We start from the raw sequence: 22,228 nt of genomic DNA, 5'->3' as shown, positions 1-22,228 counted from the left end.
CCACCTCCTCCCGCTCTCCGTCCACCTCCTCCCGCTCTACCTCCAACTCCTCCCCGCTCTCCCTCCACCTCCTCCCCGCTCTCCGTCCACCTCCTCCCGCTCTCCCTCCACCTCCTCCCCGCTCTCCCTCCACCTCCTCCCCGCTCTCCTCCACCTCCTCCCCGCTCTCCCTCCACCTCCTCCCCGCTCTCCCCTCCACCTCCTCCCCGCTCTCCCTCCACCTCCTCCCCGCTCTCCGTCCAACCTCCTCCCGCTCTCCGTCCACCTCCTCCCCGCTCTCCCTCCACCTCCTCCCCGCTCTCCCTCCACCTCCTCCCCGCTCTCCCTCCACCTCCTCCCCGCTCTCCCTCCACCTCCTCCCCGCTCTCCCTCCACCTCCTCCCCGCTCTCCCTCCACCTCCTCCCCGCTCTCCGTCCAACCTCCTCCCACTCTCCCTCCACCTCCTCCCCGCTCTCCGTCCAACCTCCTCCCGCTCTCCGTCCACCTCCTCCCCGCTCTCCGTCCACCTCCTCCCCGCTCTCCGTCCAACCTCCTCCCACTCTCCCTCCACCTCCTCCCCGCTCTCCCTCCACCTCCTCCCCGCTCTCCCTCCACCTCCTCCCCGCTCTCCTCCACCTCCTCCCCGCTCTCCCTCCACCTCCTCCCGCTCTCCCTCCACCTCCTCCCCGCTCTCCCTCCACCTCCTCCCCGCTCTCCGTCCACCTCCTCCCGCTCTCCCTCCACCTCCTCCCCGCTCTCCGTCCACCTCCTCCCCGCTCTCCCTCCACCTCCTCCCCGCTCTCCCTCCACCTCCTCCCCGCTCTCCGTCCAACCTCCTCCCCGCTCTCCCTCCACCTCCTCCCCGCTCTCCGTCCAACCTCCTCCCGCTCTCCATCCACCTCTTCCCACTCTCTATCCGCCTCTCCCCCTCCCGCTCTCCCTTCCCGGGTCAGTAGTGACGATATTATTTGTGATTATAATCTCATGATTATGGATCACAACGTGCAGGTCTATAAACCCAAGAAAACTTCTTATCGACCAGTTACCCAAACAAGTCTGAGGCATGGTGACCGTGTCGGTGTCTCCACACAACGTTCTGAGCTGATCCCTGGGCAGTGATGATGGGCAGTGGGGGTTTGCATTTGGCCTCAGTGCCCCTGGGCATGTGAGGTGGAAAAACTGACCACTCTCACTACCCAAGGACCCCCTGTTAGAATACGAGTGTGTGCGTGGGATATGGGGACCCCAACACGTCTGACCCCTCCTCCCCAACAGGTGGGATGTTGGGCTCGCGTTTCCCCCAACAGATGGGATGTCGGGCTCGCGTTCACCCCCAACAGATGGGATGTTGGGCTCGCGTTTCCCCAACAGATGAGATACTGGGCTCGCGTTTCCCCAACAGATGGGATGTCGGGCTCGCTTTCACCCCCCAACAGATGGGATACTGGACTCGCGTTTCCCTAATAGATGGGATGTTGGGCTCGCGTTTCCCCAACAGATGGGATACTGGACTCGCGTTTCCCCAATAGATGGGATGTCGGGCTCGCGTTTCCCCAACAGATGGGATGCCGGGCTCGCGTTTCCCCCCATCAGATGGGGTGCCGGGCTCGCGTTCACCCCCAACAGATGGGATACTGGGCTCGCGTTTCCCCAACAGATGGGATGTCGGGCTCGCGTTTCCCCAACAGATGGGATGTCGGGCTCGCGTTTCCCCAACAGATGGGATGCCAGGCTCGCGTTCACCCCCAACAGATGGGATACTGGACTCGTGTTTCCCCAATAGATGGGATGTCGGGCTCGCGTTTCCCCAATAGATGGGGTGCCGGGCTCGCGTTCACCCCCAATAGATGAGATGTTGGGCTCGCGTTCACCCCCAATAGATGGGATGCCGGGCTCGCGTTTCCCCAATAGATGGGATGTCGGGCTCGCGTTTCCCCAATAGATGGGATGTCGGGCTCGCGTTTCCCCAATAGATGGGATGTCGGGCTCGCGTTTCCCCAATAGATGGGATGTCGGGCTCGCGTTCACCCCCAATAGATGGGATGTCGGGCTCGCGTTCACCCCCAACAGATGGGATACTGGGCTCGCGTTTCCCAATAGATGGGATGTCGGGCTCGCGTTTCCCCAATAGATGGGATGTCGGGCTCGCGTTCACCCCCAATAGATGGGATGTCGGGCTCGCGTTCACCCCCAACAGATGGGATACTGGGCTCGCGTTTCCCCAATAGATGGGATGCCGGGCTCGCGTTTCCCCAATAGATGGGATGTCGGGCTCGCGTTCACCCCCAATAGATGGGATGCCGGGCTCGCGTTTCCCCAATAGATGGGATGTCGGGCTCGCGTTCACCCCCAATAGATGGGGTGCTGGGCTCGCGTTCACCCCAACAGTCCCAGCCGACACACGATGGGCATCCGGGTGGTGAATGAGTGCCCCCTGGAATCCGGGGTCGGGGCAGGGACGGATTAAAGAGAAAAGATATTGGAGGGGAAAGTGTCCTAATTAAAGAAAACAACTTTCTAATGAATGCATTTAATTATAAACAGAGTTTATAAACAGGAATTGTCTGGGATTAAATCCAGGGCTGTATTTACACTGAATATTTCATTAATGGGGGGGGGGGGGAACCCAGCTCATGTGTCCGGTGCTGGGAACTCCTACCCGGGCTGGAGTGTAAACCCAGCCCGAGGCTTTGGGAGCTGCAGGGCCCAGGTTTGGAAGAGGGGGTCGATCCTCCCGCCCTACCCCCCGGGTGAGCAGCCTCTCCCCCTCCACTCGAGTCCCAGGCCCGAGGCCGCGGTCTCCTCCCTCCCTCTCTCTCTCCACCCCCGCCCCGTTACCTTAACGATACGCCGCGGCAGCCCAGCCATGTCGACCCGACTCACAGCCAGACGCAGCCAGCGAAGCAGACAGTCTGGGGGCCGGGGCGGAGACGGGGAGACAGCGGCTCCGGGCGGGGGCGGTGCCCCCTGCTGGTGGGAGGACCGAACTCCAGGTGGTGGCGGTGCCCCCTGCTGGTGGGAGGACCGAACTCCAGTTGGTGGCGGTGCCCCCTGCTGGTGGGAGGACCGAACTCCAGGTGGTGGGAGGACCGAACTCCAGGTGGTGGCGGTGCCCCCTGCTGGTGGGAGGACCGAACTCCAGGTGGTGGGAGGACCGAACTCCAGGTGGTGGCGGTGCCCCCTGCTGGTGGGAGGACCGAACTCCAGGTGGTGGCGGTGCCCCCTGCTGGTGGGAGGACCGAACTCCAGGTGGTGGCGGTGCCCCCTGCTGCTGGGAGGACCAAACAACAGGTGGTGGCGGTGCCCCCTGCTGGTGGGAGGACCGAACAACAGGTGGTGGCGGTGCCCCCTGCTGGTGGGAGGTCCGAACACCAGGCGGGGACAGCGACCCCTGCTGGTGGGAGGACCGAACACCAGATGGTGGCAGTGTCCCCTGCTGGTGGGAGGACCGAACACCAGGTCGTGGCAGTGCCACCTGCTGTTGGGAGGACCGAACACCAGGTGGCGGCAGTGCCCCCTGCTGGTGGGAGGACCAAACACCAGGTCGTGGCAGTGCCCCCTGCTGGTGGGAGGACCGAACACCAGGTGGTGGCAGTGCCCCCTGCTGGTGGGAGGATTGAACACCAGGTGGTAGCAGTGCCCCCTGCTGGTGAGAGGACCGAGCAACAGGCGGTGGCCGCGACCCCTGCTGGTGGGAGGATTGAACACCAGGTGGTAGCAGTGCCCCCTGCTGGTGGGAGGACCGAGCAACAGGCGGTGGCAGTGCCCCCTGCTGGTGGGAGGACTGAACACATGGCAGTGGCAGCGACCCCTGCTGGTGGGAGGACCGAACACCAAGTGGTGACAGTGCCCCCTGCTGGTGGGAGGATTGAACACCAGGTGGTAGCAGTGCCCCCTGCTGGTGAGAGGACCGAGCAACAGGCGGTGGCCGCGACCCCTGCTGGTGGGAGGATTGAACACCAGGTGGTAGCAGTGCCCCCTGCTGGTGGGAGGACCGAGCAACAGGCGGTGGCAGTGCCCCCTGCCGGTGGGAGGACTGAACACATGGCGGTGGCAGCGACCCCTGCTGGTGGGAGGACCGAACACCAGGTGGTTGCAGTGCCCCCTGCTGGTGGGAGGACCGAACACCAGGTGGTGGCAGTGCCCCCTGCTGGTGGGAGGACCAAACACCAGGTGGTGGCAGTGCCCCCTGCTGGTGGGAGGACCAGTCAGCACCTCTGTGGAGTATATCACCAAACAGCACTTTGCTATTTAAAAATTGCTGCAGTTACAGCTTTCCTGTTTATAAATGTGGGTAAACCATTGTTAACATGCCCAGAAACCAGACAGAGCAGCTGCGAGAGAGAGTCGACAATCTCACCACAGAAATTAGCTACAAGAGACCATGGAATATTAGATCAACCCTCCCCCTTGAAGTTTGTGGGAGGGATGTTGTGCAACAATAGCGGGCATTTACAGCAGTTCCCTTAATTCAGGAGATGTCAGTGTGCCCATTAAATCATGTATGAATTTAGAGACACTCCCTTAACCATCAAGTCATCACATGCACAGTGCACAAGAGGTTTTTTTGTGGTCAGCATGTATAATTTATTAACATTAGATACATTCAGTACAAAGACCTTTATTTAATAAAATTAAAATATCAAAATCATAGAATGGTTACAGCACAGAAGAACTGTAAGATCTCATAAAAAGATTCAGCACGCAGTGGTATGGTAATTTAGGAGAACTTTATTACAGCACTTCAGTCATCAACAAACTAACTAAAGTTTTGAATAGTGTTCTCCATACAGTACACATACCATTGGCTTACTGATCTGAGTTGTAATGCGGTGATTGGTCCCCTGGGTTTTACAACAGACTTTAGCCGAAGCAAGAGGGTTCTGCACATACAAAGCTTGACTGCTGACGGTGGGTTCTCCCACTGCTACACATTGTGCAAATAGCCCAACATCAAGTCTAGCAACAATTAGCTTTATTATTACACATATCTCAGTCCCAGTGACAGCTAATAATTCTCTATTAAGAGAATTCAGCCCATCACACCCCTGCCAGCTCTTTGTAAGAGCAATCCAGTTAGTCCCATTCTCCCAGCAGAGCTTCAGAGGCCATTAAAAATATCCGATTCCAGACAGCGAGTGACATGAGGATTCAAACACCACACCCCCACTGTACCCTTCAAGCTGCACGTTACAATGTGGGGACACTGATTTACGTACTACATCCCTCCTGAATAAGGTTCAGACTCTTGATGGGGTACGGCTACACCAGCACTGGCCGTCCCTCATTTCCTAATACTACCAGTACCCCACTGGGGCACAGGCACCATGCACCCTCCAGCATCCCACTGGGGCAGAGGTTCACTGGCAGCAGCCACCCTGGGGTACAGGTACATTGTAGTGGTTAGGTGACGCCAAGCTTGGGATATGGATTGTAGGAGGAAGGAGAAGAGCTCCATGTGTTGGAGATCCTGAGAAAGACTGAGTGTAGGAGACAACGTAAGGGGGGGGGGTCCTTAATCTCCACACAGCAAGGGGAGGACGAGGAGGGTAGGACGAGAGATGGAGCTTAGCAGGAACACGAGAGGAGAGTTCAGAGCCAGGCAGGCCTGCAGCACTACAAGGCACCGTCAGCGACCGGCCCGTATCGGAGTTTGGGGGTAGACCCAACAATGGGCAAATGGAGCCATGATCTAACTGAATGGCAGAACAGGCTGAACAGACTCCTCCTGGGAGGCTGCATTCATTCCGCTTGGCTCCAGTAAGCCTCCAGGTCAATGCCCCAACAGTTATGGGTAACGTGAGCTTGGCAAGCTTTGTGGGTTAGTTAGTTTGAATCGGTGGTGCCAATAGTGATGGATTTTTATGTGTGTCAGACGTCTGGCCGATCAGACGTAGGAGAGTTCAGAGGAGCACTGACCATGGTAGCATCGATGAGAGACTGGGCGCAGTACACCCCAACGAGTCAGTGTTGTTAACCTCAAAAGTGTGACTGGAGAGCCATCTTCTTGCTTAAGACAGGCTCCGTTGGGCAACCAAGGGTCAAAGGCCCAAGCCCAGACCATGGCCATTGGTCAAGGTATCGAGGGGCCCGTTATACCGCCAGGGCTGCAAGAGGAGGGAAGACGAGGCAGGCCCAGCCCCGTCCTCCTCTCACGTGGTCTTGGACTTGCCGCTGGGGCAGGGAGCCCCTCGATCGGCTGCTCGCTGCGCCCCGCTGAGGTTGGCCCAGGCGTCCAGGATCAGGGCGGCCGGGATGACGATCCAGAGCGAGTTCATGAAGATGAAGTAGAACCAGAAGTAGACGGGGTGTCCCAGCTCGCTGTGGCTGAAACCGTCCCGGTATTCAGTGTAAAAGTAGAGCACATCGCCATACAGCTGGCCTGCAGAGCAAGGACAATGGTTAAACACAGCCCAGGGCAAGTACAGCACAGGTTAGATAGAGTAAAGCTCCCTCTACACTGTCCCATCAAACACTCCCAGGGCAGGTACAGGGTTAGATACAGAGTAAAGCTCCCTCTACACTGTCCCATCAAACACTCCCAGGGCAGGTACAGGGTTAGATACAGAGTAAAGCTCCCTCGACACTGTCCCATCAAACACTCCCAGGGCAGGTACAGTGTTAGATACAGAGTAAAGCTCCCTCGACACTGTCCCATCAAACACTCCCAGGGCAGGTACAGGGTTAGATACAGAGTAAAGCTCCCTCGACACTGTCCCATCAAACACTCCCAGGGCAGGTACAGGGTTAGATACAGAGTAAAGCTCCCTCTACACTGTCCCATCAAACACTCCCGGGGCAGGTACAGCACGGGTTAGATACAGAGTAAAGCTCCCTCTACACTGTCCCATCAAACACTCCCTGCGACTGCCATTCCTGCAGTAACTTTGGAGCCGGATGGGAAAGATTGCAGATTCCTCCCCGAGGCGGGTCCAGGGTCAGAGCGGCAAACATCAACCCCGGTGCTGACTGAAACCTCCGGCCCTTACCGAGGGAGACGATGAGTTGCAGGACAAAACGGTACGGCTTATTCTGCAGGAAGGCCACGACAGTCCAGGCGCTCAGTGGGCCCCAGGTCCAGGCAGTGATGGTCTCCATGCACACGGTGAAGTTGTCGGCACTGCAGAGAGAGAGAGTGCGAGAGAAAAATCACTAAGAGCGGTTTGGGGCACTATTACCAAATCTTCCCCCACCTCCTCCTGGTCCTTGGGGGGGGGGGCCCTGGAAGCCCACCCAGGTCCACGTTCACCCCTTACACCACAACCTGCATTTATACAGCACCTTTAACATAGTGAAACATCCCCAAGGCACTTCACAGGAGTGTAAATCAGACAAAAAAAATCTGACACTGAGCCACATCAGGAGATATGCGGACAGGCGACCAAAAGCTTGGTCAAAGTGGTCGGTTTTAAGGAGTGTCTTAAAAAGGAGAGCGAGCGGAGAGGTTTAGGGAGGGAATTCCAGAGCTTAGGGCTGAGGCGGCTGAAGGCACGGCCTCCAATGGCGGAGCGATGGAAATCGGGGGATGGACAAGAGGCCGGAATTGGAGGAGCGCAGAGATCTGGGAGGGTTGTAGGGGCTGGAGGAGGTTACAGAGATAGGGAGGGGGATGGAAAACAAGACTTGAAGAGGAGTCTCCCACCAGAGTGGGCAGCTCCCCCTCCTTTTCCCGAGAGAACGTTATTAGGGGGCGGCTCGATCCCAGATTCTGTACAGTGAGTGGAGGTACCCACTGAATTGGATGCAGCCGATCCAGTGACTCGACGCCATTTTGCACAGCGGCGAACCAGGTCGGCGCACTGACCAGTTCCGCCGACAGAGCGAGACTCTGCTCCTGCTGTCTGCGGGGAGAGCCACACCGCAAGCAGGGCGCGCGATGGGGCTCGAGTTACTCACGTGACATAGCGACTGTCTCCCTTGGCGTACTCCTTCCCTGCAGAAACAGAACGGGAGAATAACTGAACCCAGACTTCAAAATACCCAGGACGCAGTTATACTGCTCGTCTCACAACAGCACGCCAACCCAACGCGGCAAAATGAAGCTCCCTCCACCCAGATCGCCCCCCAATCCCTGTATTCCCCTACATCCCAAGCACTCCAAACTCCCCCACCCCCCCCCCCCCCCCCAATCTACTGCCACCCCAGATTCCCACCTCACGTTACCACCTATTTTCACCCCAGGCCTCCCCCCGCAGTTGTCTCCTCTCATCCAACCCCACAGTCCCCCTCAAGCCTCAATATTCCCCACCTTCTCTCCCCCTCCGACCCCCAGTTGCCTCCTCTCTGCCCCAACCCCCTTCTGACCCCCAGTGCTACCCCACAACCCCTGTTACCCCCACTTCTGCCACCCCTGTTGCCCCCTTCCCACCCCCACTTCTGCCACCCCTGTTGCCCCCTTCCCACCCCCACTTCTGCCGCCCCCTTCCCACCCCCCCTCTGATCCCCCAGCGGCCCCCCCCCTTGCTACCCCCAGCGGCCCCCCCCCTTGCTACCCCCAGCGGCCCCCCCCCTTGCTACCCCCAGCGGCCCCCCCCCCTTGCTACCCCCAGTGCCCCCCCCCCCTTGCTACCCCCAGTGGCCCCCCCCCCTTGCTACCCCCAGTGGCCCCCCCCCCTTGCTACCCCCAGTGTTCCCCCCCCCTTGCTACCCCCAGTGGCCCCCCCCCTTGCTACCCCCAGTGGCCCCCCCCCTTGCTACCCCCAGTGGCCCCCCACCTTGCTACCCCCAGTGGCCGCCCCGCCCCCCTTGCTACCCCCAGTGGCGCCCCCCCCTTGCTACCCCCCCCCCACTCACACAGCTGGGAGAGGAAGGCCTGGTCCCCCGGGGATCTGCCGGTAGTACAGGCTGAACCAGCCCTCGATCACCCCGTGGATGAAGGCGCAGACGGCGAACCAGCAGACGGCGAGCCTGCGGCCGGCGCCCAGCCCCCGAACCCGGCCCGTCAGCAGCCAGGTGCCGGCCAGCAGCGCCCCGGACACGGAGAAGAGAAAGGCCAGGATACTCCACATGGGCCTGTCGTTGCTGTGGTACCCGGGGAGCCTGAGCTCCCGCGGCCAGTAGGGGTGGGCCTCGCCCACCACAGCCGACCCAGAGCCTTCCATCACCGGCAGCGGGACTGAGAACTGAGCCGCTCCGCCCACTATTTATACCCAGCATGGGGAGAGGGCGGGCCCTAGACTGATTGGTAGCCGAATCCACCAATCAAATCTCCGCTTGGCATGATTGACGCTGCCCTTGACGAATCGCGATGGGAGGGTCCGTCACACCCCACGTGTCACGGTGACGTCGGAGAGCGGCGGTTGCCGCTCGGCCCGCGCGCCACCCTCGTTCGATTCCGCTGATTGGCGCGGGAGCCTCGCATCATCCGAGGGTTGCTGTGGCAACGACCGGGGGGGGGGGGGGGGCGGGGCCAATCGCAACATGGTCAAACCCCCCCCCCCCCCCCGCCCCCTCGGGCTCAAAGGGCAAAGGTGGTGGAGGGCAGCCCTTAGCCCCATCCCTGAAAGAGCTCTCCCCTCAATCCCCATTCCCCCCATCGCCCCCGTACCCTCTCCCTGAAAGAGCTCTCCCCTCAGTCCCCATTCCCCCCATCGCCCGCTGTACCCTCTCCCCTCAGTGCCCATTCCCCCCATCGCCCCCTGTACCCTCTCCCTGAAAGAGCTCTCCCCTCAGTCCCCATTCCCCCCATCGCCCCCTGTACCCTCTCCCCTCAGTCCCCATTCCCCCCATCGCCCCCTGTACCCTCTCCCCTCAGTCCCCATTCCCCCCATCGCCCCCTGTACCCTCTCCCTGAAAGAGCTCTCCCCTCAGTCCCCATTCCCCCCATCGCCCCCTGTACCCTCTCCCCTCAGTCCCCATTCCCCCCATCGCCCCCTGTACCCTCTCCCTGAAAGAGCTCTCCCCTCAGTCCCCATTCCCCTCATCGCCCCCTGTACCCTCTCCCTGAAAGAGCTCTCCCCTCAGTCCCCATTCCCCCCATCACCCCCGTACCCTCTCCCTGAAAGAGCTCTCCCCTCAGTCCCCATTCCCCCCATCGCCCCCTGTACCCTCTCCCTGAAAGAGCTCTCCCCTCAGTCGCTATTCCCCCCCCATCGCCCCCATACCCTCTCCCCTCAAGAGCTCTCCCCTCAGTCCCATTCCCCCCATTGCCCCCGTACCCTCTCCCCTCAAGAGCTCTCCCCTCAGTCCCATTCCCCCCATCGCCCCCTGTACCCTCTCCCCTCTCCCAGAAAGATCTCTCCCCTCAGTCCCCATTCCCTCCATCTCCCCCTATACCCTCTCCTCGAAAGATCTCTCCCCTCAGTCCCATTCCCCCCATCACCCCCTGTACTCTCTCCCTGAAAGATCTCTCCCCTCAGTCCCCATTCCCCCCATCGCCCCCTTTGCCCCTCCCTGAAAGAGCTCTCCCCTCAGTCCCCATTCCCCCCATCGCCCCCTGTACCCTCTCCCTGAAAGAGCTCTCCCCTCAGTCCCCATTCCCCCCATCGCCCCCTGTACCCTCTCCCCTCAGTCCCCATTCCCCCCATCGCCCCCGTACCCTCTCCCTGAAAGAGCTCTCCCCTCAGTCCCCATTCCCCCCATCGCCCCCTGTACCCTCTCCCCTCAGTCCCCATTCCCCCCATCGCCCCCTGTACCCTCTCCCTGAAAGAGCTCTCCCCTCAGTCCCCATTCCCCCCATCGCCCCCTGTACCCTCTCCCCTCAGTCCCCATTCCCCCCATCGCCCCCTGTACCCTCTCCCTGAAAGAGCTCTCCCCTCAGTCCCCATTCCCCTCATCGCCCCCTGTACCCTCTCCCTGAAAGAGCTCTCCCCTCAGTCCCCATCACCCCCATCACCCCCGTACCCTCTCCCTGAAAGAGCTCTCCCCTCAGTCCCCATTCCCCCCATCGCCCCCTGTACCCTCTCCCTGAAAGAGCTCTCCCCTCAGTCGCTATTCCCCCCCCATCGCCCCCATACCCTCTCCCCTCAAGAGCTCTCCCCTCAGTCCCATTCCCCCCATTGCCCCCGTACCCTCTCCCCTCAAGAGCTCTCCCCTCAGTCCCATTCCCCCCATCGCCCCCTGTACCCTCTCCCCTCTCCCAGAAAGATCTCTCCCCTCAGTCCCCATTCCCTCCATCTCCCCCTATACCCTCTCCTCGAAAGATCTCTCCCCTCAGTCCCATTCCCCCCATCACCCCCTGTACTCTCTCCCTCAAAGATCTCTCCCCTCAGTCCCCATTCCCCCCATCGCCCCCTTTGCCCCTCCCTGAAAGAGCTCTCCCCTCAGTCCCCATTCCCCCCATCGCCCCCTGTACCCTCTCCCTGAAAGAGCTCTCCCCTCAGTCCCCATTCCCCCCATCGCCCCTGTACCCTCTCCCTGAAAGAGCTCTCCCCTCAGTCCCCAATCCCCCCCCATCGCCCCCTGTACCCTCTCCCCTCAGTCCCCGTTCCCCCCATCGCCCCCTGTACCCCCTCCCTGAAAGAGCTCTCCCCTCAGTCCCCATTCCCCCCCATCGCCCCTGTACCCTCACCCCTCAGTCCCCATTCCCATGTACCCCCTCCCTGAAAGAGCTCTCCTCTCAGTCCCCATTCACCCAATTGCCCCCTGTACCCCCTCCCTAAAAGAGCTCTCCCCTCAGTGCCCATCGCCCCCTGTACCCTCTCCCTGAAAGAGCTCTCCCCTCAGTCCCCATTCCCCTCATCGTCCTCTGTACCCTCTCCCTGAAAGAGCTCTCCCCTCAGTCCCCATTCCCCCCATCGCCCCCTTTGCCCTCTCCCTGAAAGTGCTCTCCCCTCAGTCCCCATTCCCCCCCTCGCCCCCTGTACCCTCTCCCTGAAAGAGCTCTCCCCTCAGTCCCATTCCCCCCATCGCCCCCGTACCCTCTCCCCTCAAGAGCTCTCCCCTCAGTCCCCATTCCCCCCATCGCCCCCTGTACCCCCTCCCTGAAAGAGCTCTCCCCTCAGTCCCCATTCCCCCCCATCGCCCCTGTACCCTCTCCCCTCAGTCCCCATTCCCCTGTACCCCCTCCCTGAAAGAGCTCTCCCCTCAGTGCCCATCGCCCCCTGTACCCTCTCCCTGAAAGAGCTCTCCCCTCAGTCCCCATTCCCCTCATCGTCCTCTGTACCCTCTCCCTGAAAGAGCTCTCCCCTCAGTCCCCATTCCCCCCATCGCCCCCTTTGCCCTCTCCCTGAAAGAGCTCTCCCCTCAGTCCCCATTCCCCCCCTCGCCCCCTGTACCCTCTCCCTGAAAGAGCTCTCCCCTCAGTCCCATTCCCCCCATCGCCCCCGTACCCTCTCCCCTCAAGAGCTCTCCCCTCAGTCCCCATTCCCCCCATCGCCCCCTGTACCCTCTCCCCTCTCCCAGAAAGAGCTCTCCCCTCAGTCCCATTCCCACCATTGCCCTCTACCTGAAAGAGCTCTCCCCACAGTCCACATTCCCTCCATCTCCCCTTATACCCTCTCCTCGAAAGATCTCTCCCCTCAGTCCCCATTCCCCCCCTCGCCCCTGTACCCTCTCCCTGATAGAGCTCTCCCCTCAGTCCCCATTCCCCCCATCGCCCCCTGTACCCTCTCCCCTCAGTCCCCATTCCCCCCATCGCCCCCTGTACCCTCTCCCTGAAAGAGCTCTCCCCTCAGTCCCATTCCCCCCATCGCCCCTGTACCCTCTCCCTGATAGAGCTCTCCCCTCAGTCCCCATTCCCCCCATCGCCCCCAGTACCCTCTCCCTGAAACAGCTCTCCCCTCAGTCCCATTCCCCCCATCGCCCCTGTACCCTCTCCCTGATAGAGCTCTCCCCTCAGTCCCATTCCCCCCATCGCCCCTGTACCCTCTCCCTGATAGAGCTCTCCCCTCAGTCCCCATTCCCCCCATCGCCCCCTGTACCCTCTCCCTGAAACAGCTCTCCCCTCAGTCCCATTGCCCCCTGTACCCCCTCCCTGAAAGAGCTCTCCCCTTAATCCCATTTCCCCCCATCTGGGTGAAAAAAATGTTCTCAGCTCCCCTCTAATCCTTCTACCAATTACTTTAAATCTATGCCCCCTGGTTATTGACCTCTCTGCTAAGGGAAATAGGTCCTTCCTATCCACTCTATCGAGGCCCCTCATAATTTTGTACACCTCAATTAAATCTCCCCTCAGCCTCCTCTGTTCCAAAGAAAACAACCCCAGCCTATCCAATCTTTCCTCATAGCTAAAATTCTCCAGTCCTGGCAACGTCCTCGTAAATCTCCTCTGTACCCTCTCTAGTGCAATCACATCCTTCCTGTAATGTGGTGAACAGAACTGTACGCAGCACTCAAGCTGTCGCCTAACCAATGTTTTATACAGTTCTAGCATAACCTCCCTGCTCTTATAGTCTTTGCCTCGGCTAATAAAGGGAAGTCATAGAGTCATAGAGTCTAATAAAGGGAAGTATCCCGTATGCCTTCTTAACCACCTTATCTACCTGTCCTGTTACCTTCAGGGATCTGTGGACATGCCCTCCAAGGTCTCTCGCCATCCTCCCATTTATTGTGCACTCCCTTGCCTTGTTTGCCCTCCCCAAATGCATCAACCCACACTTTCCCCTGGATTGGATTGCATTTGACCGATGGCCCGAATGGCCTCCTCCTGCGCTGCAGGAGCCCACGGTGGGGAAGGGCGCGGGCGCGGGCGGGATGCGCATGCCCAGCAAATACAGACCGGGTCCGTGAGCGGCGCATGCCCAGCAAATACAGACCGGGTCCGTGAGCGGCGCATGCGTGTCAAAACACCCCCCCCCCCAACCACAGGGGGCACCCAGCAACTGCGCCTGCGTCGCGACGCTCCGGCGGGCGCATGCGCGGCAGCGAGCCTCCCTGCCTTCTTGTTTTCGAGTCTTTTTTTTCTTTTTCCTTCGACCGGTTATAATGTCGGAGGTGAGACGGAGAATCGGGCCGAGTCTGAAGTGAGAGAGAGAGAGAGAGGGGGGGAAAGAAAGAGACGCGACGCCGGCCGTTTGTTGAGGTAAAATCGAGCTGGGATCGGCGGCCCTGCGAGGGAAAGGCCTCGAGGAGCCCGTCCCCGGGGTTAATGTTAAGGTGGTCCCAGCCGGCCAAAAAAAAAAATAATCTCCATAGATTTCAGCCAAACCTCGCTAAAACAATCCCACTTGTTGGAAATAAGAAAATACTGCCAAAAAATCCCGGGGTTATGGGCAAAATGAAGCCAGTGGGCGCATTTGAGTGTAAAAAGTAATTGCAGAAAAGATTTTTTTCCCCCCCCCTCCCCAAAAAAAATAAAATGCAATCTCTTCCCCAGAGATTGCAGTCTGCTCAAAAGCACCCACTGTGCAATCTAACCAAAGGCCCGGAGGAGAACTAGGGTTGCAGAAAATCAGAGGTCTGCTTAATTAAAGATGGGGGTTGGTGCAGAGGCTTTGGGAATGAGAGCAGCTTCCCCACCAAGTGCAGAGATGCTGTTCTGTTTGCAGAGCTGGACAGGGGGCAGCTCGATCCCCCCCAGTCCACTGGTGGGGTGGGGGTGAGGGTGAGGGGTGGGTGAGGCATCGGGCTGCTATAATTGGCCTCAGTGCCCCCCCCCGGGCTAGGGCGGAAATCAGCCAGGACTCCTCATCCTATTGGAAGAAGAGCAGGGGGAGTTCTCCCCGGGGTCCTGGGGCCAATATTTATCCCTCAACCATCACTAAAAAACAGATGATCTGCTCATTTATCACATTGCTGTTTGTGGGATCTTGCTGTGCGCAGATTGTCTGCCGCGTTCCCCACATTACAACAGTGAGCGCACTTCAACAGGGCTTTTCGCCACCTCAGGACGTCCCAAAGCCCTCCACGGCCAATGAGGTACTTTCGAAGTGTGGTCACTGTTGTAATGTGGCAGCCAATCTGCGCACAGCAAGATCCCACAAACAGTAATGGGGTAAATGAGCAGATCATCTGTTTTTTAGTGATGTTGGTTGAGGGATAAATATTGGCCCCAGGACCCCGGGGAGAACTCCCCCTGCTCTTCTTCCAGTAATGGCCGTGGGATCTTTTACATCCACCTGAGAGGGGCAGACGGGGCCTCGGTTTAACGTCTCAGCGGAAAGACGGCACCTCCGACAGTGCGGCGCTCCCTCGGTACCGACCCTCGGACGGCGCGGCGCTCCCTCAGTACCGACCCTCCGACGGCGCGGCGCTCCCTCAGTACCGACCCTCCGACTGCGCGGCGCTCCCTCAGTACCGACCCTCCGACGGCGCGGCGCTCCCTCAGTACCGACCCTCCGACGGCGCGGCGCTCCCTCAGTACCGACCCTCCGACGGCGCGGCGCTCCCTCAGTACCGACCCTCCGACAGTGCAGCACTCCCTCAGTACCGACCCTCCGACGGCGCGGCGCTCCCTCAGTACCGACCCTCCGACGGCGCGGCGCTCCCTCAGTACCGACCCTCCGACGGCGCGGCGCTCCCTCAGTACCGACCCTCCGACGGCGCGGCGCTCCCTCAGTACCGACCCTCCGACGGCGCGGCGCTCCCTCAGTACCGACCCTCCGACGGCGCGGCGCTCCCTCAGTACCGACCCTCCGACGGCGCGGCGCTCCCTCAGTACCGACCCTCCGACGGCGCGGCGCTCCCTCAGTACCGACCCTCCGACGGCGCGGCGCTCCCTCAGCACCGGTTGTCACACCACATCTAGCGAGTTTGGTAAAATGGAAAGCGGACGCAGGATGTTGGGAGAGTGCGGCAGCGCTGACCGATCTGTGCCTCTCTCCCGCAGGTCCGATGACGCTGGAGGCTCGGCATGGCAGCACTGAGTCGACAGGAGTTCTTCCGGCAGCTGTCCAGAGGCTGCGTGCTCCCCACCGCCGAGCAGGGCTTCGAGCAGGTCTGGCAGCTTCTCCTCATCTGCCTCGGGTGTCGAGTCTTCTGGAGGCTGGGTGAGTGTCGTGACTGCGCTGGGCCCTTTATCGGAGCCTTGCTTGGCCCTACGGGGGGGGGGGGGGGGGCTGGTGAACTGCCCCCACCCCCAATCTTGCTGTAATGACGGAGAAGGACCTTAATGCTGTTTCACCCCCCGCCACCCCTCCCATCCCCAGCGCTCCTGAGGTCACCGACGACCCTCCTCTACCTCGCTTAAACGAGGCGCTCATCAAACGCCCGCCTGTGCCTTTCCGGCTATTCGACTGTAGGGGGCATCACACCCATTTGCTCGTCTTAAAGTCCGCAGGACGCACCCTCCGTCGGGGTGGTGGGGGCGGGGGGGGGGTCTCTGGATGTTGCTGAGGAAGTGTAACCTTGACTGATTCGTCCTCCCGAAACCCCCGCCCCCCGATCTTAAAATGAAAGAAAGACTTTGTATTCCCACAGCCCCTTTCACCACCTCAGGACGTCCCAAAGCGCTTCACAGCCAATGGAGTACTTTCGAAGTGTGGTCACCGTAGGGAAACGTGGCGGCCAATTTGCGCACAGCAAGATCCCACAAACAGTGATGTGATAATGACACAGATCATCTGTTTTTTAGTGATGTTAGTTGAGGGATAAATATTGGCCCCAGGACACCGGAGAGAACTCCCCCTGCTCTTCTTCCAATAGTGGCCGTGGGATCTTTTACGTCCCACCTGAGAGGGGCAGACGGGGCCTCGGTTTAACGTCTCATCCGAAAGACGGCCCCTCCGACAGCGCGGCGCTCCCTCCGCACCGGGAGTGTCGGCCTGGATTATGGGGCTCAAGCCTCTGGAGTGGGGACTCGAACCCACGACTTTCTGTCTCTGTGGCGAGAGAGTGCTCCTCACTGAGCCAGGGCTGACACCTGGGACGCTGGCGTGAATTGCGAAAACCTCCCCGCCTGAAATCGGCTCCCTCAGCGCAAAGGTGGGGTGGAACCCCGGACCCTACACTTTGCATCTCCTCCCATGGTGAGGGGGTGACCTGATCGAGGTCTTCAAAATTATGAACAGTCGACGTAGAGACGATGTTTCCACTTGTGGGGGAGTCCCAAAACTCGGGGCCATAAATATAAGGTAATCAGTAATAAATCCAATCGGGAATTCAGGAGAAACTTCTTTACCCAGAGAGTGGCGAGAATGTGGAACTCGCTCCCACAGGGAGTGGTCGAGGCACAGATGCATTTAAGGGGAAGCTGGATGAGGGAGAAAGGAATAGAAGGATAGGGTGAGATGGAGTAGGGAGGGAGGAGGCTCGTGTGCAGAATAAACACCGGGATAGACCAGACGGGCTATTCCTGCGGGCGAGACTTTGTTATTTAGACGGGTTGTAGTTATTAAAGAGCCCCTGCCTCCGTGTTGTAACGTTGATGTCTCTCCCTTCCTCTCACCCCCTCTTCCTCCCTCTCAGGTCTGCCCCAGTGGGTGAAGCACCTGAGCACGGTCACTGGTGGCTTTTACTGCCTCTACCACTTCTTCCAGCTGCAGATGGTGTGGGTGGTGCTGCTGAGCCTCATGTGCTATGTGGTTCTCTTCCTCTGCCGCCACTCACGCTACAAAGGCGTCTTCTTGTCGGTGACGATCCTCATCTACCTCCTCATGGGGTGAGTCCGCGCGCGTCCATCTCTGTTTCGGGCCGCGTTCCCGCCTCGCTCGTCCAGGTCTCGTCTGGGGAAACGCGCACAAAGGAAATCGCCTGCAACGTCCACGGATGTGTTCTATCCACAGGATGTCCTGCAGCAACTCGCCCAAGGCTTCTTCGACAGCACCCTCCAAACCCGTGGCCTCCACCACCTCGAAGGACAAGGGCAGCAGACGCCTCCAACATCACCTCCAAGTTCCCCGCCCCGAGTCTCTCCGCGCCATCCCTGACTTGGACGCACATCGGCCATTCCTTCGTGGTCGCTGGGTCACAATCCTGGAATTACCTCCCCAACGTCGCTTCCCCACAGGGGTTCAAGAAGAAGGCCCACCAGCCTCTTCTCAAGGGGCAACGAGGGACGGGCAATAAATGCCGGCCTTGCCAGCGACGCCCACATCCCGAGAATGCATTTTTGAAACAAAAACCATGCTTCCTGCTATCTGGATTTTGTTGGTCCCGTTTTCCTGTCAGCATTGCAAATTGCTATGTCAACAGTCACGGTGTAGTTGCAGGTTCCGGCCAGCAGGTGGCGCTGTGGAGTTGGCTCCTGAAGTGTCTCCGCTCCGGCCGCCATCTTGCATTCATCGATGGATTCTGGGCAACGCCGTGAGCCGTTTACTGACCCTAGTGACCTCCGTTTCGCTGGGGCTCCTTGGCGTCGTAATTGGTCGAGCATTGCCTTGATGTTGGGGGCGGAGGGGGGGGGGGGGCAGCCACTCTCGCGTGGCGTGCGTGAACGTCAGGAATCAGCGAGGTCGCGGTTCAAGTGGGCGCCATGCCAGCATTGGGTGGGAGTGGGGCGGGGATTCGTGATTCTTGCCCGAGACTCACTAACGTTGTCGCTCTGCGTTTTAACAGGGAGATGCACATGGTGGACACCGTCAGCTGGCACAAGATGCGAGGTGAGGCTGGGTCGGCGCCCGATCTTTAGTTACCCGCCTGTGGCACGCAACTGCCCCTGAGCAAGGTCCGCTGTTTCTCTTGCCAGCCTGTGCGTGGCCTGGTCCGCTGGATTTTTAGGGAGTGTTCCCGTATTCTCGGGAGGGATAACGGGGCCCAAAATGTTCGATTCAGTCGTGACTTTCAAAAGGGAATTGGATAAATACTTGAAAAGGAGAAATGTTCAGGGCTGTGGGGAAAGAGCAGGGGGGGGAGTGAGACCAATTGGAGAGCTCTTTCAAAGAGCCAGCACAGATACGAATGGGCTGAATGGCCTCCTTCTGTGCTGTATGATTCTAAGATAAATATTTATTCAATTCCCTTTTGAAAGTTATTATTGAATCTGCTTCCACCGCCCTTTCAGGCAGCGCATTCCAGATCAGAACAACTCGCTGCGTAAAATAACATTCTCCTCATCTCCCCCCCCTCTGGATCTACTGCCAGTTACCTTAAATCTGTGTCCTCTGGTTACCGACCCTCCTGCCGCTGGAAACGGTTTCTCCCTCTCTGCTCTTATCAAAACCCTTCCATGTCGGGCAAACAGAGACTCTGCCTGTAGTTTAAATTGGAGACTCTTAAACCCGGGGATTGGTTGCTGCGACGCGTCAAGACGCAGAGGTCGTCGATTTTAAAATAATTGGCTGAAGAACTAGAGGGGAAATGAGGAGAAATTTTTTCCCTCACACAGACCTGGAATTCACCGCCTGAAAGGGCAGTGGGAGCAGATTCCATAGGGACTTTCAAAAAGACAATTGGACGTGTACTTGAAGAGGAGTAATTGGCAGGGTTATGGGGAAAAAGCTGAGGAGTGGGATTAACTGGACAGCTTTTTCCAAAGAGCTGGCACAGGCACGACGGGCTGAATGGCCTCCTTCTGTGCTGTAAGATTCTATGACGTCGGCATGACTTTAACAACGACAAATTCTGTGTTTGCAACGACGGCCGTTTAAGACTGAGATGAGGAGGAATTTCTTCACTCAGAGGGTGGTGAATCTTTGAAATTCTCTACCCCCGAGGGCTGGGGATGCTCAGTCGTTGAGTACATTCAAGGCTGAGAGCGATAGATTTTTTGGGGTCTGTGGGGATCGGGCGGGAAAGTGGAGTTGAGGTCGAAGATCAGCCATGATCTGATTGAATGGCGGAGCAGGCTCGAAGGGGCCGAGTGGCCTCCTCCTGCTCCTATTTCCCGTGTTCTTAACGCATCTGCAATCTTATCCCCTTTTTGTTTTTTTTTGCTTCCCCTTCTCCCCTTGAACTGCTGCAGGAGCGCAGATGATTGTCGCCATGAAGGCCATCTCGTTGGGGTTTGACCTGGACCAGGGTTCAGTCGGCGCCATGCCCTCTCCGGCCGAGTTTATGGGGTACATTTACTTTGTGGGAACGGTGATCTTCGGACCATGGATTAGCTTCAATACTTACCTGCTGGCAGTGGAGAGCAAGAAGATGGTGAGTGTGTTGGGCTGAGAAGGGGCCACCAGCTCCCTCCTGTTAATCTCCCCCACCCGTCTCCTCTGCTGTTGGCTGTTGGACGCCAAGATTCTTTCTCGCACTCGTTCTCGGCGCAAAAGTCAGCCTTCGCGTGCCACCCCGTGATTCCTGCGAACCAAAACTTGATCGTGGGGCAAAGTATCTGGGTGAACAGTGAACCCTTTTTAACCACTGAGGTAGGCACTGGAAATAGTACAAATCTTGGGGAGCGGGGGATAAAACCCACTGTCAGGTGGTTTGCTCAGGCTAAGGACTAATTGGTATTTATTTAGAAGTAAGATTAAACAGAAGCAAAAAAACAACAGAACAGCGGATTTAGTTAGATTACAGTACTTTATTCCATCTGATAAAAAGTAAAACAGAGTTCCCAAGTCTTAGCAGCTCTCTCTCGTAACTTGTGCATCCGTGATGATCTCTTCTACCCCTGGTTCAGAAGTACGTTTCTCTCTCTTCCCCCCCTCTGTAGAGCTTTGCCTGGTTCACCAAGGTTTCCCTGAGTATGGTGAAAAGCCTCGTCTGCCTCGTCGTCTCCACCTGTGTCGCCCCTTACCTCTTCCCCTACTTCATCCCTGTGTACGGGGACAAGCTCCTGAAAAGGTGAGTCGCGCGTGTTTGCCCGTCGACAATCTCCGCTCGGAGTAAAAGTCCGAATGACATTTTTTGTCTTAAAAAGCTCCTCGTGTGTTTGAGGACAGAAAAGTTTTTAGGGTCAAGCAAAGAGGGCCAACCGACCTGCCCCTTTCTCTGCCTCACGTAACCCGCCTTCTCACCGTGTCCCTCTCTCTCCCTACCCATCAAGTCCGGCAATGCCTCCATTTTTAAAATTCTCATCCTCCTTTTTCAAACCCTCCATGGCCCTCGCGCCCCCCCCCCCCCCCCTCCTCTCTCTGTAACCTCCTCCAGCCCCTACGACCCTCCCAGATCTCTGCGCTCCTCCAATTCCGGCCTCTTGCGCATCCCCCGATTTCCGTCGCTCCGCCATTGGCGGCCGTGCCTTCAGCCGCCTCGGCCCGACCCTCCCTAAACCTCTCCTCCTTTTAAGACGCTCCTTAAAACCTCCCTCTTTGACCAAGCTTTCGGTCACCTGTCCGAATATCTCCTTACGTGGCTCGGTGTCTGATTTTTGTCTGATTTCACTCCCGTGAAGCGCCTCGGGACGTTAAAGGCGCTATATAAATGCAGGTGGTTGTTGTTCTGCTCGAGTTCTGGCCCGACCTAGGTAGCAGCATGACTGAGGTGCCCAGGGGAGTGAGATGAGGGCCCATCTCTGCTCCCCCATGTGCATTTTGCCCTCCCAACTGCTGGTACTGTGCTGCTTGCTCCAGGGTGAGGGCAGAAAAAACCTGGCCTCCAGGGTGAGGGCAGAAAAAACCTGGCCTCCAGGGTGAGGGCAGAAAAAACCTGGCCTCCAGGGTGAGGGCAGAAAAAACCTGGCCTCCAGGGTGAGGGCAGAAAAAACCTGGCCTCCAGGGTGAGGGCAGAAAAAGTGGCCAAACCTCAGGGAAAGCGTCTTCCCCCAATTCCCTGAAGCGGTCAAGCAAACTACATGATAACCAGCAACATCACTAGACGATCTTAACCGACCCCTCTCCTCCGATATTCTCCTCCCTCCGCACCTTGCCGAGCCCCCGTCTCTCCTAACCTTTGAGCAAAAACTTGCGAGTCGCTCTTAACTTTGCCCTTTCTCTCTCTTTTCTGAACGCTGCGTCCTCGAACAGGAAGAAAAGGAAAATCAGGTAAAATGGCCGCCCGTCAGCCATTTTAAACGCTTGGGTGCGAATACAAGTCGTCTCTGGCGGGAAAGGTCGGGGCGGGAGGCTCCGTTCTCCCCGTGTCCCCTTCCCTTCCAAACCCCCCCGGCTCACCCTGGGCACCGTTCCTCCAGCAAGCGTCCCTTAACCAAGTGGGCCTCCTAGGCAGCGAGTGTCGACGGTCTTTTTTGTAAACTGTCCAGCGTACACGCACAAACGCCCCTCGCCAGCGGGCACCGGGCGCAGGAATGGTGGCGCGCTTTTTATTTTGCTGTGGCTAACTTGGCACAGGCCGGGCACGGCTCAGTGCCACACCGGGCGGTTTCCAGCTCAATGTTTTTGGAAAAAACACCCCTCCCCCCCCCCCCCCCCCCCCAGCTCCCGAATTACATCCACGTACCTCCGCCATTTCCAATCTTTGCTTTCCTCTTTTGGGCGCTCAGAAGTCAGCCTGGGGTCCCTTCGAGACCCAGTTGTGGACGAGGGCAATGGGAGGACGGGAGAGGGTAAATTACTCTCAAAATGTTGACACTTGTGCCTTAATAGCTTTGTCTCA

General features: G+C 58.7%; 2 protein-coding genes across 3 annotated transcripts; one reads left to right on the top strand and one right to left on the bottom strand.

Moving 5' to 3' along the window:
* Positions 1–4,542: 4,542 nt before the first annotated feature.
* LOC137306794 (3-beta-hydroxysteroid-Delta(8),Delta(7)-isomerase-like) lies at positions 4,543–9,085 on the bottom strand. The gene is given in 5 exon segments (XM_067976176.1): positions 4,543–6,362; positions 6,970–7,100; positions 7,877–7,913; positions 8,774–8,804; positions 8,806–9,085. Coding segments are annotated over 5 exon segments (705 nt in total). The 5' UTR covers positions 9,082–9,085; the 3' UTR covers positions 4,543–6,132.
* Positions 9,086–13,756: 4,671 nt separating this feature from the next.
* Positions 13,757–20,541, top strand: LOC137306850 (protein-serine O-palmitoleoyltransferase porcupine-like). 2 transcript variants are annotated; one of them, XM_067976254.1, is made up of 6 exons: positions 13,757–13,852; positions 15,687–15,846; positions 17,264–17,456; positions 18,353–18,396; positions 19,698–19,879; positions 20,388–20,541. In XM_067976254.1, exons 2-6 carry the CDS (start codon positions 15,711–15,713, stop codon positions 20,520–20,522), a joined length of 690 nt encoding a protein of 229 aa, XP_067832355.1. In that variant the 5' UTR covers positions 13,757–13,852; positions 15,687–15,710; the 3' UTR covers positions 20,523–20,541. The 2 variants fall into 2 exon arrangements, with proteins under 2 accessions (XP_067832355.1, XP_067832354.1); XM_067976253.1 differs by having other exon boundaries at positions 13,757–13,940.
* The last annotated feature ends 1,687 nt before the right edge of the window (positions 20,542–22,228 follow it).

Source organism: Heptranchias perlo, chromosome 45, assembly GCF_035084215.1.
Source record: "Heptranchias perlo isolate sHepPer1 chromosome 45, sHepPer1.hap1, whole genome shotgun sequence".
NCBI classification, from domain to species: domain Eukaryota; kingdom Metazoa; phylum Chordata; class Chondrichthyes; order Hexanchiformes; family Hexanchidae; genus Heptranchias; species Heptranchias perlo.
Note: the sequence above shows the minus strand (reverse complement) of the source record. Positions and strands in the feature narration are given on the sequence as shown.

Excerpts from the sequence above, each read along its gene's own strand:
- LOC137306850 (XM_067976254.1), top strand. The coding sequence starts at position 15,711 with ATGGCAGCACTGAGTCGACAGGAGTTCTTCCGGCAGCTGTCCAGAGGC. Across the intron at positions 17,457-18,352 it reads CTCATCTACCTCCTCATGGG|GGAGATGCACATGGTGGACA; the intron begins GTGAGTCCGCGC and ends GCGTTTTAACAG. Across the intron at positions 19,880-20,387 it reads CAGTGGAGAGCAAGAAGATG|AGCTTTGCCTGGTTCACCAA; the intron begins GTGAGTGTGTTG and ends CCCCCTCTGTAG.